At 48.6% G+C, this 17,330-nt stretch overlaps 1 protein-coding gene across 1 annotated transcript in view; it reads right to left on the bottom strand.

Annotated features, from left to right (window-relative positions):
- SRRM3 (serine/arginine repetitive matrix 3) overlaps positions 1-17,330 on the bottom strand; it is a 244,216-nt gene that overhangs the window by 91,799 nt on the left and 135,087 nt on the right. The window contains exon 5 of the mRNA XM_078679649.1: positions 14,214-14,249. Coding sequence (XP_078535775.1) covers positions 14,214-14,249 — 36 coding nt within the window. The remainder of the gene's footprint in view (positions 1-14,213; positions 14,250-17,330) is intronic.

The following is a 17,330-nucleotide window of genomic DNA, read 5'->3' as shown; positions in this document are numbered from 1 at the left end:
ACAGAGGAAAACACGTCAAGGATGCCAGGTCTTGCAACTGCTTAGAGATCTTTGAGTGATGACAGGTCACATTGCCTCTCTCTCATCGTCTCATGACCCCAAAAGACAGAGGTCAGTCGCAGGTGTCTAGGGATAATTGGTGCACCTGAGCCCACTACAAGAGAGCGCTTCGATCCACGAGAATCCACTGCAATAATCAATCTAAATTACACCGCGCTGTGTTTGTTTACACTTCCTCTCTCGGGTGGGTTCTTTTCAGATGTGATCCCATTTGTAGCTCAGCAGACAGCAGCTTACCCTGACAGAGCAAGAGAAGGATGATCCGCACTCTGCTGCTTTTGGTCCAGCTCTCTCATTTATGTGTATTTTGTTGCCTGCGAGTGTTGTTTTTGTTATCACAGGAGAGGGGCTTGGCCTGATTCTACTCCCCACTACGAGCAAGGAGCCACGTGAATATCACCTGTGTATGTCCATTACGAAGTGATGCTAGAACACGTTTTATTTTAAAAATGGATTAGGCCCCAGAAGGTGTTCAAACAATTTCGAGGCATGGTGCTCATCTTCTCAGCATGAGAAGGATGAAATGCTGAGCCGAACTTGCTTTGATTCCAAACTAGTGGCCATTAGGTTGCAGTTGCATCATTGTAACAGGTGCATCAACCAACTGAGCTAGCTTGAAAAATTCCGGAGTGCAAACATACTAGATTAATAATGTAAGGTTCCTTTTGTAACACCTGCTTAGGACAGCTGCTAATCACCAAACATCTGATGCAGAGACACGCATTTTTTCCTTGACTGAAGCAACTATAACGATGATGCATATGTCATAAGTACATAGAAAGCTCACGAAAGTAAGCATGTGATGCTGAACATTTAAAAACATGATGGAATAACAATCTAGTATTTTAGCTATTCATCTTAACAAGACCAATGCATTGAACACCGTTACGTTGGCTGATAAAAGCGCATTTTATTTACAGTAGTCTAAAAGAGCAAAACTGCAGGAAAATGACCACTATACAAAATAAAAATAGCACTACTCTGCGCGCCGCCACTCCCGTGCACCATTTTAATTATGAAGACCCGGCCCGGCTCCAGTGCGTACCACTACCAACTATTTAATTAATTTTAAAAAGGCTCAGGCCAGGCCGGTAGGGCGTGCGCACCACGGCACCATAATTAATGTTTATAGGCCGGGGCCCGTTACCATCCGTCCCTGGCGTGCGTTGCGCACTGTAACTATTATAATATAGGCTTGCCTGCTTGCTTGCTTCAGCAGCAGCCGAGGGCAAATGGAGCAGGCGAGGAAGCAACAGGGGTTGGGGGGCTGGTTGAGTGCAAGGGCGAACCCAATATGGAGGGAAGCGGCACACAGGCAAGAACAGAGAGCAACACTGAGTGCGGCCCCGGGAGCAAAGAAGTACAGAAGCGAGAAAGCATGTTCTATAGGAGGGACAAACACGAGTGACAAGTTGGGACATAAATAAGAAGCAGGCAAATGCGCGACAGGAAAGCAACTAATTAGTGCACGCAGCAGGCCTGGAGGCAGGCAGCCAGCAGCAGCCCTGCCCCGCCGGTCGGTGACGGAGACGGAGTGACAGACTCTGAGTGACTTACTTTGGTCTTCGGACTCGGATTCGGAAATCGGACAGGGCAGCTCAGCGTGGGCGGGCCTGGCCGCCTGGCTGCTTTGTCTTGGACTTGGAAGGCAGTTAAGTTCGTAGTTTTCGTTGTTCTTCTCTTGTCTTCTTCTTTGGCTATGCGCGCCGCCTGCCGCGCCCCATATGCCACGCACAGGGGCTTACTGCTTATTGGCCCGCATGATGTTGTGCGTGCCCTGGGGCTGCCTGGCATTGCTCACCACCACTCAGCAGCAGCCAGCCCTGCTGCCCACGCCCCCCACGCACGCGGCACGCGCATACGCGGCGGCGGAAGTGCGGAACGGAAAGTGAAAGAAAAGGATAAAGGCCTGTCCCGCGTCCCGCCGCCATTTCATAGAATCAGGCGGGCTTAGACTAAGATAACAAAAAGTGCCTTACACACTGTGTAAGGCACGGTTTGTTATCATTGTCACTTTTGCCTCATGTAATGTAACGTTTGCCTTTGTATTTTGTTCACTAGTAATGTTCTCATGTATCAGTTCTGTTTCTATTGTGAATTCGCTCTGACACCTTCGGGTGAAGTCCGCACATCCCTTCTTACTCGGCTTGCTTAGCTGGCAGAATGGTGTTGCAGCGTTGGCTAGGAGTTTATTATAGTTGAGCTTTTTTCTTTCAGTCAAACAATAAAGTAACATTCATACAACCTAAATTCAGGATGCTGCCTCCCTGCCAATGTTTTAGTCATCTCTCTTTTTAAAGTCGGGAACATTCTGTTAAAACAGCTGTTTAGGATGTAAGGTATTACTTCTCACGAAACAGACTGATTTTTGATAATGTCCTGAATGCAGCAAGGACCGTCTGAATCAATGTAAAGAATTGCAGTGTTCCTAATGTTCTATATGCGATTTGCCTTCAACTAGTAATTACCATTGGATCATTGTGTGCTGTCTCACTCTTAATGCCTGTTTAAAAAGAGTGCTCTATATGCTGGACCCAAGTATGTTGCTATTTAAACAACACCAGCGATCAATGCACGCTTCCACCACACGCACACAGAACCAGACGTCGGTGCACGCTTTCACCAGGCGCACACACACACCACCAACCGTCAGTGCACACTTTCACCAGGCACACCCCATCAGCCGTCAATGCACGCTTTCACCGGGCACACACGCCACTAGCTGGCAGTGCACACTTCCACCAGGCACACACACCATTAGCCATCAGTGCACATTTTCTACAAGCACACACACACCACCAGCCATCAGTGCACGCATCAATGGTTAGCACATCCACAATTAACTATTGTAGCAATCGCAGTATGGCGCACTTTACTTCTAAACATGTCAGTGCACGCTTTTCCACCATGCACACACACCATCAGCCATCAGTGCACACTTTCAACAGGCACACACACACCACTAGCCATCAGTACATGGTTTCATCAGGCATACCCACCACCGGCCGTCAGTACACACTTTCAACAGGCACAGACACCATAAGTCATCAGTGCACGCTTTCACCAGGCACAAACACCACCAGCCGTCAGTGCACGCTTTCACCGGGCACAAACACCAACAGCCGCCAGTGCACCCTTTCACCAGGCACAAACACCAACAGCCGTCAGTGCACGCTTTCACCGGGCACAAACACCACCAGCCACCAGTGCACCCTTTCACCAGGCACAAACACCACCGGCCGTCAGTGCACACTTTCACCAGGCACAGACGCCATAAGTTGTTCGTGCACGCTTTCACCGGGCACAAACACCACCATCCGTCAGTGCACGCTTTCACCGGGCACAAACACCACCAGCCAATACAGAGTTTGGAAAAGAATTCATGCAACACATTGTCATATACAATGCCAATAACTCAAACTTGAATGCTGCGAGACCTATTGCATTGCAAATGCTTGTTTAAAATTATTATTAAACTCTCCCCTGCGCTCCCACCCACCCCTCCATCCGGACACTGGCACCTTCTCCATCACAACCTCTAGCGTATCTGAGGGACACTGGCACCGTCTCCATCACAGCCTCTAACAAGTGTCTGAGGGACACTGGCACCTTCTCAAGCGCAGCCTCAAACACATGTATGAGGGACACTGGTACGTTCTCGAGTGCAGCCTCTAACACATGTCCTGGTCAGAGACCTGCTCTCTCCCCCAGCAGCTCCGCTGTTGTGCCGCTGCCACGGAGAGGTGTCTGGTAGGTGTTCGAGGCCCTCCTCCAGTCTTAAGCTCCTGCCTGCGTCTCATCCCTGGTGGTTCAGTGGTAGACCCTTGCTCTTCTGCTGTTCCACATTTGTCTGTCTGCCTTGTTGTGCCTGTTTTGTCTTTGTATCTTTTGTCTGTCTTCAGTGTATTTTTATGGTAATTTATGTGCCTGTCTTCATTTTGTGCCTGTGCCCTTGTTTTTTAGGTCTCGCCTCTCAATGCGCATGCGCATTGAGCGGAGCGAGACTATAGGGGCTTAAACAGCGTTTAACCAAGCACACGATTCCACTGGCGATTCCTTGCAGTGCATGTGCTTTTTAGGTCATTGCGCAAGCCCTAAAAAGCGCGTGCACAATGCCACCAGCCGCCTGCCTGCCTCGCATTACCACATCAAATGCAGCCCAGCCTCCCTCCCACAAGCGTATCAGCGTGCGCTCATCCCCTAATTATTGCCGGCCGGCCGTACTTTCAGTTTCACGGCCACCGGCCGTGTCTCCTTTTATGCATCTACTTTGGTTTACATTTCTCTTCTCGTGTTTCCCTTTGCTCCCCCTCCCACGGAGCCTTGCCCCTCTCCTCATTCTCCACCTCGTCTCCTTTCCTCCCATCTACTTTGGTTTACATTTCTCTTCTCGTGTTTCCCTTTGCTCCCCCTCCCACGGAGCCTTGTCCCTCTCCTCATTCTCCACCTCGTCTCTCCTTTCCTCCCGCTGGTATTCTCTTCTCCCGCCGCTCCACTTTCCTTTTGGTTCGTCTAATAAACACCTCTATCTTCAAGTTACGCCTCTCGTGAGGTTTTTGTCCTTACTCCTCCTCCTGCCCGGACTCAGTCACTTCATTCACCTTTAGCCGCCCGCCCATAGATCACTCTTTTCTCTCTCTCACAATTCCCATGCTCACTCTTGCCCCTGTCCCCTGCACCGCTCCCTCCGAATCAGCGTGCTCCCTCTGCCCCTTTGCTTCTCAGCTTTGACGTCTCCTCCCGCTCTGCCCACCCCCTTCCCAGCTCTCCTCTGTGTCACCCATGCAGGGGCTCTCCTGGCCAACACCCTATCTTTGTTGTTCAGCCCCAGAGACCCGAGGTACTACCTTCCACCTCATTAAGAAAGACAATTAATATCAAGAAACGCTCTGCGTAGAAAAGACCCTCAGATTTCACGAGGGGGTTCGGCAGTTAAAGTGCTAAATTTGAATACAATGTAACGCACACACCTTAAATAAAAAACATAACTGTAAGCTAAATGAATCGATAAGAAATGCACTCTTGTGCTATGAAAGATCCTTTAGGTAATGCGATCACTGAAGATGTGTCTGAGTGTGTAACTAGACAGTCACAGAGCTGAATCGTGAATGGTGCAGTACAAATTAAATGCTTAGAACGGTTAACACTTTTCCATGTTTGTATGTGTGCTGTGCCGAGCACACATGTACATTTGAAAACATTTGGTGAAAAGAAAAATGTTCTCAAACATTACACCGTCCTAGAGGAGGCATAATTTTTTATGTAAACCCCTCACTATCAATGTTAAGAAATACAGATGTGTCAAAACACATGAGTGGTTGTATTTGATCACACACGTACCAGCATTGTCACATCTCCTTGACACAACGTATCACAAAGTGCCAGTCTGTTACTTTAGGTCTACTTTCCAGCACAAATTAGCATTTACATTGAAAAATAAATCATAAGTCAAACCTTTGCACCAGTTTGCATCACTTGTGTGACGCTGCACTGGTGCAAAGGTTTGATAAATATCACCCTGCTTTTTTAAAATAAAAAAAAAGTGCTCTCAAAATACATTTTCTTAGTCAGACTGTATTTAGTGCACTTTTGTAAATAGGTTCAGAAGGACACACTCAAGTGCTCAGCTGGTAACACCCTTGTATTACCTCTCAAAAAGAATAACTCTTTGTCACTGTGAAGCTCCAAAGGACTCATCAATTAAAGTATACACTGACTCGCAAGCAGCCTTTATATTTTGCTGATTTACCAATTGCACACATTTATATTTGTTTCTAGTAGCAGGCACCCTGGCACAAGCTAATGGCCAGAGAAATAAAATACTCCCAAACCATATCCTGAATGGTGGTAAGTGAGCAAGTCTCAACCTACGTAGGAGACTACATGGGTCAATACAAATCGTGATGCACATCGTATGCCTTACATCGATGAGGTCTCGTGAACGTGCTTCTATCCGCCCGAGCTTCCTGCCTCCACATCAAAGCCATCTGTTGCTTTGCGCTCGGCCTCAGGCCGGCATTTCTCCTCCCCTAAGTATTCACTGCATGGCCGGCCAGCACATCAAAGGCTGCTGCTCCCCATGCGTCTCGTTTATTTATTTATTTTTTAGTCCCCTCTTGGAACAGACCTCGCCCGACCCCCTCCCTGTTCTCACAGTGCCTGCCTCCCTGCCCCCCAACCCAAAATACCTCCGGATGATGAAAGGCCCCTGCATGCTACCAAGGTCTCTCCTGTAGGCACCTCCTCCCCTCCCCCCTCCCAACAACCCCCTGCCCGTGGAGGTGCCTTCCCCTGACTATGGAAGTGCCTTCCCAGTGCGTTCTTTCTTGTTGTTGGAATGTTTACCATTCATTGCAGTATTATCCTTGTACCTGTCTTGGGCACTCCGTTATAACTTGCCCACGTCACTTTCCTCTTGCATTACACTGTTTGCTACCTCTCATTTTATCTGCTTTAGATCCTTGCACAACAAGTACCACCATTGCCTACGTAACGTTTGTTCTTGTGTTTTAGCGTCTGCACTTTATTGCAGTATCAAACCTCTTCTTGTACTTTGTACACTTTTGTAACCTGCACCCATGTCTCTTATTCCTCCTACCGTGTACCGTTTGCTACCTCTCGCATTTGTGCCCACCATTGTCATCCTGCCTCGCACACTTAACCCTTCCTCCAAGCAAATTCCGCGCTACATAAAAGGCATTAAGAACTCTATAACCCCGCGCTGCACGCATCTCAGCCACCCTTCTCCTCCCTCCCCCACCCACAAGACTGCACCAACCTCCCAGTGCGTCCATCGTATCACCTGCCCCCGAGGGGCCCCCTGTTTAGCTACGGCTTTGTTTCCTGTATAGCGCCAACTTCTCTCTCCCCCCCCACCAGACAGCACTTCAAATGCTATAGGTGTCACGTTCGCGAAAGTTATAACTATTGGCATTGTAAATGACAAAGCTATCAATTTAGCTATTTTAAAAACCAACACATAAATAAAATAATTTTCATTTACAAGACAAATAGCTCCAACTTTTCTAATGCGAGACCTACTGCATTTCCAATACTTGTCTCCTCTGTGTCCGTTTTCTTGCCACTCTTTTCCTGCCGCTGCTCCCCCGTGGACCTTGCCCCCTGCCGTTACCGCTCCCAGCTGAGCTTCCCTCCCACTCTCCTATTTAATGGTGATCTCTGCAACTAGCTCAGCTCCTACTTCCATCTGAAAATCAAGTCCCTCTATGACAACATCAACAATTGGACACCAGACACCCAAACCACCTCCTCCCTCCCAACAACGCCAGCCAACCCACCATCTCCACCTGGACTCCAGCCACTATCAAAGACACCGAATCGACCATGAAAGGCATCAGGACCCTGACCTCTGCACATCTTCCACTGAGCTGCCATCGCATCTGAACTACGACGCACCATCAACACCATCTTCGAAACTGGCACCTTCCCTCGAAACATCCAGAAGTCCAACCCTTGCCTAAGAAGCCCTCGGCAGACCCTTCGGACCTCAAATACTACCGACCCATCTCCCTCCTCCCCTTTGCAGCAAAGTCACTGAGAAGACCATCAATGCCCAACTAACGAAATTTATTGAAGAGAACTCCATCCTCGACTCCCAATCCGGATTGCACAGCAACCACAGGACCAAGACCGCCCTACTCGCCGCCACAGATGACATCCGCACCCTCCCCGACTAAGGCCACACTGCGACCCTGATCCTACTCGACCTCTCTGCAGCCTTCAACACTGCCTCCCACCGTACACTCGTTGCCAGACTTCACGACTCCAGCATATGGGGAACCACCTTCGAATGGCTCTGCTCCTTCCTCACCGGTAGGACCCAAAAATCAGACTGCCACCCTTCGTTTCCGAACCCACAGAGATCAACTGAGGAGTACCTCAAGGATCATCACTCAGTCCTACACTCTTCAGCAGGTACATGGCCCCCCTCGCCGCAATCGTCAGACAACACAGACTCAACATAGTCTCCTACGCAGACGACAACCAGCTCATCCTCTCCCTCACCAAGGATCCCATCACAACCGGACTCAGCTTCCAGGAAGGAATGAAGGACGTTGCATCCTGGATGAGCAGTAGCTACCTGAAGCTCAACTCAGAGAAGATAGAGGTCCTCATCCTCTGACCCTTCCCCACTGCTTGGGACAACACCTTGTGCTCCACTGCCCTCGGCAGCCGCCCACCCCCACGGACCACACCCAGACTTCCGCATCGTACTCAACTCCTCCCTCTCTATGACCCGACAAGTCAACGCGGTCGCCTCCACATGCTTATACACCCTCCGCATCCTTTGCAAGACCTTCAAATGGACACCCCCCCCCGAATCAAGAAAAACCATCACCCACGCACTCATAACCAGCAGACTGAACTATGGAAAGACCCTCTACGTCGGAATCAACAAGTCTCTGCTCCGCAAACCCCAGACCATAGAGAACACCGCAGCTAGACTCGTCCTCGGCATCTTTCGACAAGAACACATCACCCAACACCTGCGAGACCTCCACTAGCTCCCCGTCAAGAAGAGAGTAGCATTCAAGATACTCACCCACGCCTTCAAATGCCTCCACAACAACAGACCCCAATACCTCAACGAGAGAATCTCCTTCCACGTACCCAAGAGAAACCTCCGATCTGCTGACCTCGCCGAGATCCCGCTCATCCGAAGAGCCAGAACGGGCACAAAAGCCTTCTCCTACATCGCGGCCAAGACCCGGAATGAGCTCCCGATCAACCTCAGATGTGCCCTCTCTCTGAACATCTTCAGGAAGACCCTCAAGACCTGGCTCTTTGACTGATTGGAGCTGCTTTCCCCCCTCACTGGGCCTTGAGACCCTCATGGGTGAGTAGTGGGCTTTTCAATTCCCTGATCGATTGATTGATTGACTGCCACACCTCCAGAACAGCCTCTAGCATGTCTGAGGGACACTGGCACCTTCTGGAGCACAGCCTCTAGCGTGTCTGTGGGACACTGGTACCTTCTCGAGCACAGCCTCTAGCATGTCTGAGGGACCCTGGCACCTTCTCAAGTGTAGCCTCTAACACGTGTCAGAGGGACACTGGCACCTTCTCCAGCACAACCTCTAACACGGGTCTGAGGGACACTGGCACCTTCTTCAGCACAGCCTCTAACACGTGTCTGAGGGACACTGGTATCTTCTCAAGCGCAGCCTCTAACACGTGTCAGAGGGACACGGGCACCTTCTCCAGCACAGCCTCTCGCATGTCTGAGGGATGCTGCCACCTTCTCCTGCACAGCCTCTAGCATGTCTGAGGGGCACTGGCCCTTTCTCAAGTGCAGCCTCTAACACGTTTCAGAGGGACACGGGCACCTTCTCCAGCACAGCCTCTCGCATGTCTGAGGGATGCTGCCACCTTCTCCTGCACAGCCTCTAGGATGTCAGAGGGACACTGGCCCCTTCTCAAGTGCAGCCTCTAACACGTGTCAGAGGGACACTGGCACCTTCTCCAGCACAGCCTCTCGCGTGTCTGAGGAACATTGGTACCCTCTCGAGCGCAGCCTCTAACACGTGTCAGAGGGACACTGGCACCTTCTCCAGCACAGCCTCTCGCATGTCTGAGGGACACTGGCACCTTCTCCAGCACAGCCTCTAGCATATCTGAGGGACACTGGCCCCTTCTCAAGTGCAGCCTCTAACACGTGTCAGAGGGACACTGGCACCTTCTCTAGCATGGCATCTAACACATGTCAGAGGGCCACCAGCACCTTCTGGAGCACAGACTCTAACATGTGTCAGAGGGACACTGGCACCTTCTTGAATGTAGCCTAGAAGAGGTGTCTGAGGCACGCTGGCACTTTTTCAAGCACAATGCTAACACATGTAAGAGGGACGCTGGCACCAGACTCTAGGATGTGTCTAAGGGACGCTGGCACCTCCTCCATCGCAGTCTCTAAAACGTGTATGAGTGACACTGGCACCCCCTCCATCACAGCCTCTAACACAGGTCTGAGGGACACTGGCACCTTCTCCATCACAGTCTCTAACATGTGTATGTGGGGCACTGGCACCTTCTCGAGCACAGTCTCTAACACGTGTATGAAGGAAGCTGGCACCTTCTCCATCACAGCCTCTAGCACGTGTTTGAGGGACGCTGGCACCTTCTCAAGTGCAGCTCACAATAGATGTCTGAGGGACGTTGGCACTTTTTCAAGCACAACGCGAACATGTGTATGAGGCACACTGTCACCTTCTCCAGCACAGCCTCTAACACATGTACAAGGGACGGTGGCACCTTCTCAAGTGCAGCCTACAATAGATGTCTGAGGGACGCTGGCACTTTTTCAAGCACAACGCTAGCCCGTGTATGAGGGACGCTGGCACCTCCTCTATCACAGCCTCTAGCACGTGTATCAGGGACGCTGGCACCTTCTCAAGTGCATCAACATGACAAAACCAGGGTTCTAAGGCGCTTTTTGTTGACTTTCTAAATTTCAACAACGTGTGAGAATTACTGTCCTTTGCTAAATTATGCTACCCTTTTTCCATGTATTTTTTAGGGTTAGTCACACCACGTATAGTCGCCTTTCTTTAAAAACAATTTTTACAGAAGACAGTCCTCCAAAAGAAGGGGTTCTTTTTCCCAAACTGGCCTGATGGAAACACTGCAATCACAAACCGTGATAAATAATATAAAAAATGTGGAAGACAAAATGACCCCTCACGTGCGCACCGCCAATGGAACAGCTGGTTGGTACTCACCAGTTGTGCCCACTTTTAACATCATCGGTAGTCATTTTGTCAAATAAGAAAAGAAAGAAAGAAAAGTGTCCAAACAAAAAATTGTAGGAATCAAGTGCAGTGAAGTGAAATAGGTCACATCCCACGATGTAACCAAGTGCGATGTTAAAATTGACAAACACACTCACAGAGCAATCCTTTATTATTTACTTAGTGTTTTTATCAAATTAAAATGAATAGGTTGCCATTCATGCATACTTTTTCAAATGCCAACATGTTTCTTTGCCGCAATAATGTAGGAAAATTCGCAGGGCCAAGAACACTTTGTCAAAGCACCCGTATTGGACACCATATTATGGAAGAACTCAGATAGCCAATATTTTGTGTACCAGCTTCACTTTTGAGGTCACCTATAGAACTCCATTCATGAGTCCGCCTTGCAAAATGACCATACAATAGTTATGTCAATTTCTCGGGACTCACAGAGCGCGTTGTCAGCTGACATTGGTGGTACGCATGTGAGGGGTCATTTTGTCTTCCACATTTTTTATATTATTTATCACGGTTTGTGATTGCGGGGTTTACATCAGGCCAGTTTGGGAAAAAGAACCCCTTCTTTTGCAGGACTGTCTTCTGTAAAAATTATTTTTAAAGAAAGGCGACTATACGTGGTGTGACTAACCCTAAAAAATATATGGAAAAAGGGTAGTTTAATTTAGCAAAGGACATTAATTCACACACGTTGAAATTTAGAAAGTTAACAAAAAGCACCTTAGAACCCTGGTTTTGTCGTGTTGATGTTTGATGAGTGGAGGGCTACCAGGTTTTCTTTTCCCTCTTGCTCCTTTGTGAATGTAACCTTCTCAAGTGCAGCCTACAATAGATGTCTGAGGAACGCTGCACTTTTTCATGCACAACGCTAACAAGTGTATGAGGGACACTGGCACCTTCTCCATCACAGCCTCTAACATGTGTATGAGTGACACTGACACCCCTCCATTACAGCCTCTAACACAGGTCTGAGGGACACTGGCACCTTTTCCATCAAAGCCTCTAACATGTGTATGCGTGACACTGGCACCCCTCCATTACAGCCTCTAACACAGGTCTGAGGGACACTGGCGTCTTCTCCATCACAGCCTCTAACATGTGCATGAGGGACACTGGCACTTTCTCAAGCACAGCCTCTAACATGTATGAGGGATGCTGGCACCTTCTCACGTGCAGCCTACAATAGATGTCTGAGGGACGCTAGCACTTTCAAACACAACGCTAACACGTGTATGGGGGAAGCTGGCACCTTCTCAAGTGCAGCCTACAATAGATGCCTGAGGGACGCGGGCACTTTTTCAAACACAATGCTAATGTGTTTGAGGGACACTGGATCCTCCTCCATCACAGCCTCTAACATGTGTATGAGGGACGTTGGCACGTTCTCCATCACAGCCTCTAACACAGGTCCGAGGGATGCTGGCACCATCTCAAGTGCAGCCTACAATAGTTGTCTGAGGGACGCTGGCACTTTTTCAAACACAACGCTAACCTGTGTATGAGGGACGCTGGCACCAGCCTCTAAGATGTGTCTGAGGGACACTGGCACCTCCTCCATCACAGCCTCTAACACGTGTATGAGGGACGCTGTCACCTCCTCCATCACAGCCTCAAACACGTGTATGAGGGACACTGGTACCTCCTCCATCACAGCCTCTAACACGTGTATGAGGGACACTGGCACCTCCTCCATCACAGCCTCTAACACGTTTCTGAGGGACACTGGCACCTCCTCCATCACAGCCTCTAACACGTGTATGAGGGACACTGGCACTTTCTCAAGCACAGCCTCTAACACATGTATGACGGATGCTGGCACCTTCTCACGTGCAGCCTACAATAGATGTCTGAGGGATGCTAGCACTTTTTCAAGCACAACGCTAACACGTGTATGGGGGAAGCTGGCACCTTCTCAAGTGCAGCCTACAATAGATGTCTGAGGGACGCGGGCACTTTTTCAAACACAATCCTAATGTGTTTGAGGGACACTGTAACCTCCTCCATCCCAGCCTCTAACATGTGTATGAGGGACGTTGGTACCTTCTCCATCACAGCCTCTAACACAGGTCTGAGGGATGCTGGCACCATCTCAAGTGCAGCCTACAATGGTTGTCTGAGGGACGCTGGCACTTTTTCAAACACAACGCTAACCTGTGTATGAGGGACGCTGGCACCAGCCTCTAAGATGTGGCTGAGGGACACTGGCACCTCCTCCATCACAGCCTCTAACACGTGTATGAGGGACGCTGTCACCTCCTCCATCACAGTCGCTAACACGTTTATGAGGGACACTGGCACCTCCTCCATCACAGCCTCTAACACGTGTATGAGGGACGCTGTCACCTCCTCCATCACAGCCTCTAACACGTGTATGAGGGACACTGGCACCTCCTCCATCACAGCCTCTAACACGTGTATGAGGGACACTGGCACCTCCTCCATCACAGCCTCCAACACGTGTATGAGGGACGCTGGCACCTCCTCCATCACAGCCTCCAACACGTGTATGAGGGACGCTGGCACCTCCTCCATCACAGCCTCCAACACGTGTATGAGGGACGCTGGCACCTCCTCCATCACAGCCTCCAACACGTGTATGAGGGACGCTGGCACCTCCTCCATCACAGCCTCCAACACGTGTAAGAGGGACGCTGGCACCTCCTCCATCACAGCCTCTAATATGTGGGATGCTGGGACCTCTTCCAGTACAGCCTCTAATATGCATGAGGAATGCCTGCACCCCCTCCATCAATGCTCCACACCTGCCCAAGGGAGTCTTGCATCACTTGAACATGACCTCTTACTACTGACTGAGGGAGGGCTCACCCTTCTGACCTGTGGATGCAGGAGAGTGGCACCTTCTTCAGCAGGGTCCTAGGGTATAACACAAGCCCTACCCTCGCTGAGTAAAATAAATCCACTGGGGAGCAGAGGCCATGGAAAAGGAAAGGAGAAAAGTGCAGCTGTGAGAGGATGGAAGGTCTATTACATCCCAGGAAGGAAAGCAAAACACAGGAGACAATAGTGCAGAGGGTGAGGGCGTGGAGTAGCAAAAATGAAAGATGTATCTGATTATTTAGGAAAAACAAACGTGCAAAATACACTTTATGGATACATGCCATTCCCTGAATTGCATTCTAACAATTGGTGAATGTCATTTTATCTTGGTATGTTTTTGAGGAAAGAGTTGAGGTGAAATGTTTTTTTAAAAATACTATTCAACAGATTTGTTTTTCTCAGAGGTCTCGGACAACCCTATAGCGAAGGCACAATGGAAAGATCTCACTGTCCTGAGGCCTTTATGTGCAGTGTGTTTGCTCTATTGATCACTCCTACCCCAGGTTCTCCGGTAAGTCGTCCCCAGTGGTGAAACACCTTTCCTCTCACCTGTGTCTTCTCTTTTTCCTGGATCCGGATCTTGACCTTGACAGAGACGGAAAAAACAGACATTAGAGAGAAGAGTAAAGCAAAGAGCATCACCAGCGAAAGACGCCCTGTGCTGCCTGTGCCCTGGGCCCGTTCAAGGAAAGTGGGTGAGCGTGCCCATAGAGGTGAGAGTTCACTCACAATCAAAGGGTTACACTCAAAACCCAGGGCACACACTCACAGGTGGTCACTCACACTCATAGTTCCTGCCTTACACTCAGAACCCATTACTCACACTCATAGTACCTTGCTCACACTCATAGCCCTGGGCACACACTCACAGGTAGCCACTCACACTCCTACTGCCTGGCTCACACTCACAGGTAGCCACTCACACTCATAGTACCTGCCTTACATTCAGAACCCATGACTCACACTCATAGTATCTGGCTCACAACCCATGATTTACACTCATAGTACCTGGCTCACGCTCAAAACCCATGATTCACACTCATAGTACCTGGCTCACGCCCACAACCCATGATTCACACTCATAGTACCTGGCTCACGCTCACAACCCATGACTCACACTCATAGTGCCTGGCTCACACTCATAGCCCAGGGCACACACTCACAGGTAGCCACTCACACTCCTACTGCCTGGATCACACTCACAGGTAGCCACTCACACTCATCGTTCCTGCCTTACACTCAGAACCCATGACTCACACTCAATGTACCTGGCTCACACTCATAACCCAGGGTACACACACACAGGTAGCCACTCACACTCCTACTGCCTGGCTCACACTCACAGGTAGCCACTCACACTCATAGTACCTGCCTTACATTCACAACCCATGATTCACACTCATAGTACATGGCTCACGCTCACAACCCATGACTCACACTCATAGTACCTGGCTAACACTCATAGCCCAAGGCACACACTCACAGGTAGCCACTCACACTCCTGCCTGGCTCACACTCACAGGTAGCCACTCACACTCCTACTGCCTGGCTCACACTCACGGGTAGCCACTCACACTCATCGTTCCTGCCTTACACTCAGAACCCATGACTCACACTCATAACCCAGGGCACACACTCACAGGTAGCCACTCACACTCCTACTGCCTGGCTCACACTCACAGGTAGCCACTCACACTCATAGTACCTGCCTTACATTCAGAACCCATGACTCACACTCATAGTATCCGGCTCACAACCCATGATTCACACTCATAGTACCTGGCTCACACTCACAACCCATGACTCACACTCATAGCACCTGGCTCACCAATCTGCTGAAATGTTCCGGGGGTAAATGCCCAGTATGTATCTGGGACATGTGGATTTTGGTGCACTGAGCACATTGTCATCTTAAGGATGTCTTAGAGACAAGATTTTTGATCCTTTGTCGAAGTAACTTTAAATTGTGTTTGCCCATTTCTACTAATTCAACTCTACATGATGCCTAACACTATTGAATTACATATATATAGGGGGTCCAAAAATCCGTAAAATCACACCGAGTATAGAAAGACATAGTCAGAGACAGAAGAGGTAGGCAGAGAGACGTGGACAAAGATAGAGTGAGTGAAAAGTCATTTTATAAGGTGCCCTGGAAAGATGGGGGCCCTGGGCAATTGCTCACTTTATCCATGTCTTACAATATCTCTGACTAAGCACCGAAATCTACATGATGATCAATTTTGTAGGCAAAACTCACAAAAATGGTACATCTCACACCTGATACATTTCGATCACTTCAGTGTCAGATTTTGTCACGTGCAACAAATATCATTTCGGCACTGGGCCACTCGTAATGAAAGCCTTCGCGTCTGTGGTTGACGCCGATGATCCTTTAAATCTATCACTATATCTTGCTTGAAATAGCCTAAAAAAATATGACATCTACTTATCAGCCTTAGTGCTACAACTCAAGGTGCGTATAAGTAAGTGGATGTGGAGCTATGAATAGTAGATATATGCTATACATACTATAAAGTATATACTATATATAAAAGGTATATACTATATATAATATAGGATATCAACTACTGTAAATAATATACATCCTGGAAATCAAGTATCTTTCAATAGTACTAACTGTAATCTTGAAATCACAGATAAACCTAAGCTAGAGGATTCTCATGTACTGAAAACCATGGTATATCATCATTTTAACAGACAGTTTCCAATATGAAGGTCATCCTGACCAATACCTGCCAACAAAACTTCATTGTCAAGAAAAGTCAAACTGACCAGATATCTTTCCCTGAAAAAAAGGTTTAAGTGGAAAATGCTATATTTTATTAGTAAAAAAAGGTTTCAGTAGTGTTTTTTTCTGTGCCTACCACAGCCTAGTAGTCAAAAAAAGTGAAAAAGTAGAAGATGCTGACACAAAGGTAGGAAGGGAAAAGGGTGAGTGTGTCAAAGGCTAGATGGAAGCATAGGTGGGGTATGGGAAGTAATCAGACACAAACAAATGGGAAAGCGGGAGGGGGCAGCACTGGGGGTATTAAAGACAAAGGCGGGTAACAACAGAGGCCTGAAGAAGGGGAGAAGAGCAGGGGGAGACATAACTCCTGCAACCAGCCAGCAGGTTGGTTTCTTCAGCCTGGTTAAAGGCATTCTAAAAGAAAAAAATTATAACAATGGTTTGATAAGATAAATTGGTCAGAACTGTTTTCTTGCCTTTATTTTTTTGTCAAAATCACATAAAACTGAAAAGGCTGGTTTCTTCCAGACCTTTTTCCAGTCATTTGACACCACCACTAGGGGGCATCCCAAGGCCATACCTCACCTTACCTTACATTGTGAAAGAACTGGCCTTGTGTTTGAAGGAGCAAAACTATTTGGTGGGCTTTGGGAAAAGACAATCCCTGTGATCACTGTTTTTATTTATTTTCGAGTTTTGTATAGCGTGATCTTGTCCCGAGGGCATCAGAGTGCTTTTCAAGGGATGAATAAACAGAAATTAAAGGAGATATAAAACAATGGGATGCATAAAGGAGGTATAATACAGGCAGGAAGCATACAGTAAAATGCAGTATTTAGTAGGCGTAATATACAAAGGGGGAAAGAGAGGATTGTCACTGCAGCATTGGGGAGAGGGCATAGCATCGTAGGTCA

The sequence above is a fragment of the Lissotriton helveticus genome, chromosome 3_1 (assembly GCF_964261635.1).
Source record: "Lissotriton helveticus chromosome 3_1, aLisHel1.1, whole genome shotgun sequence".
NCBI classification, from domain to species: Eukaryota; Metazoa; Chordata; class Amphibia; order Caudata; family Salamandridae; genus Lissotriton; species Lissotriton helveticus.
This window is presented reverse-complemented; position numbering and strand designations above follow the sequence as displayed.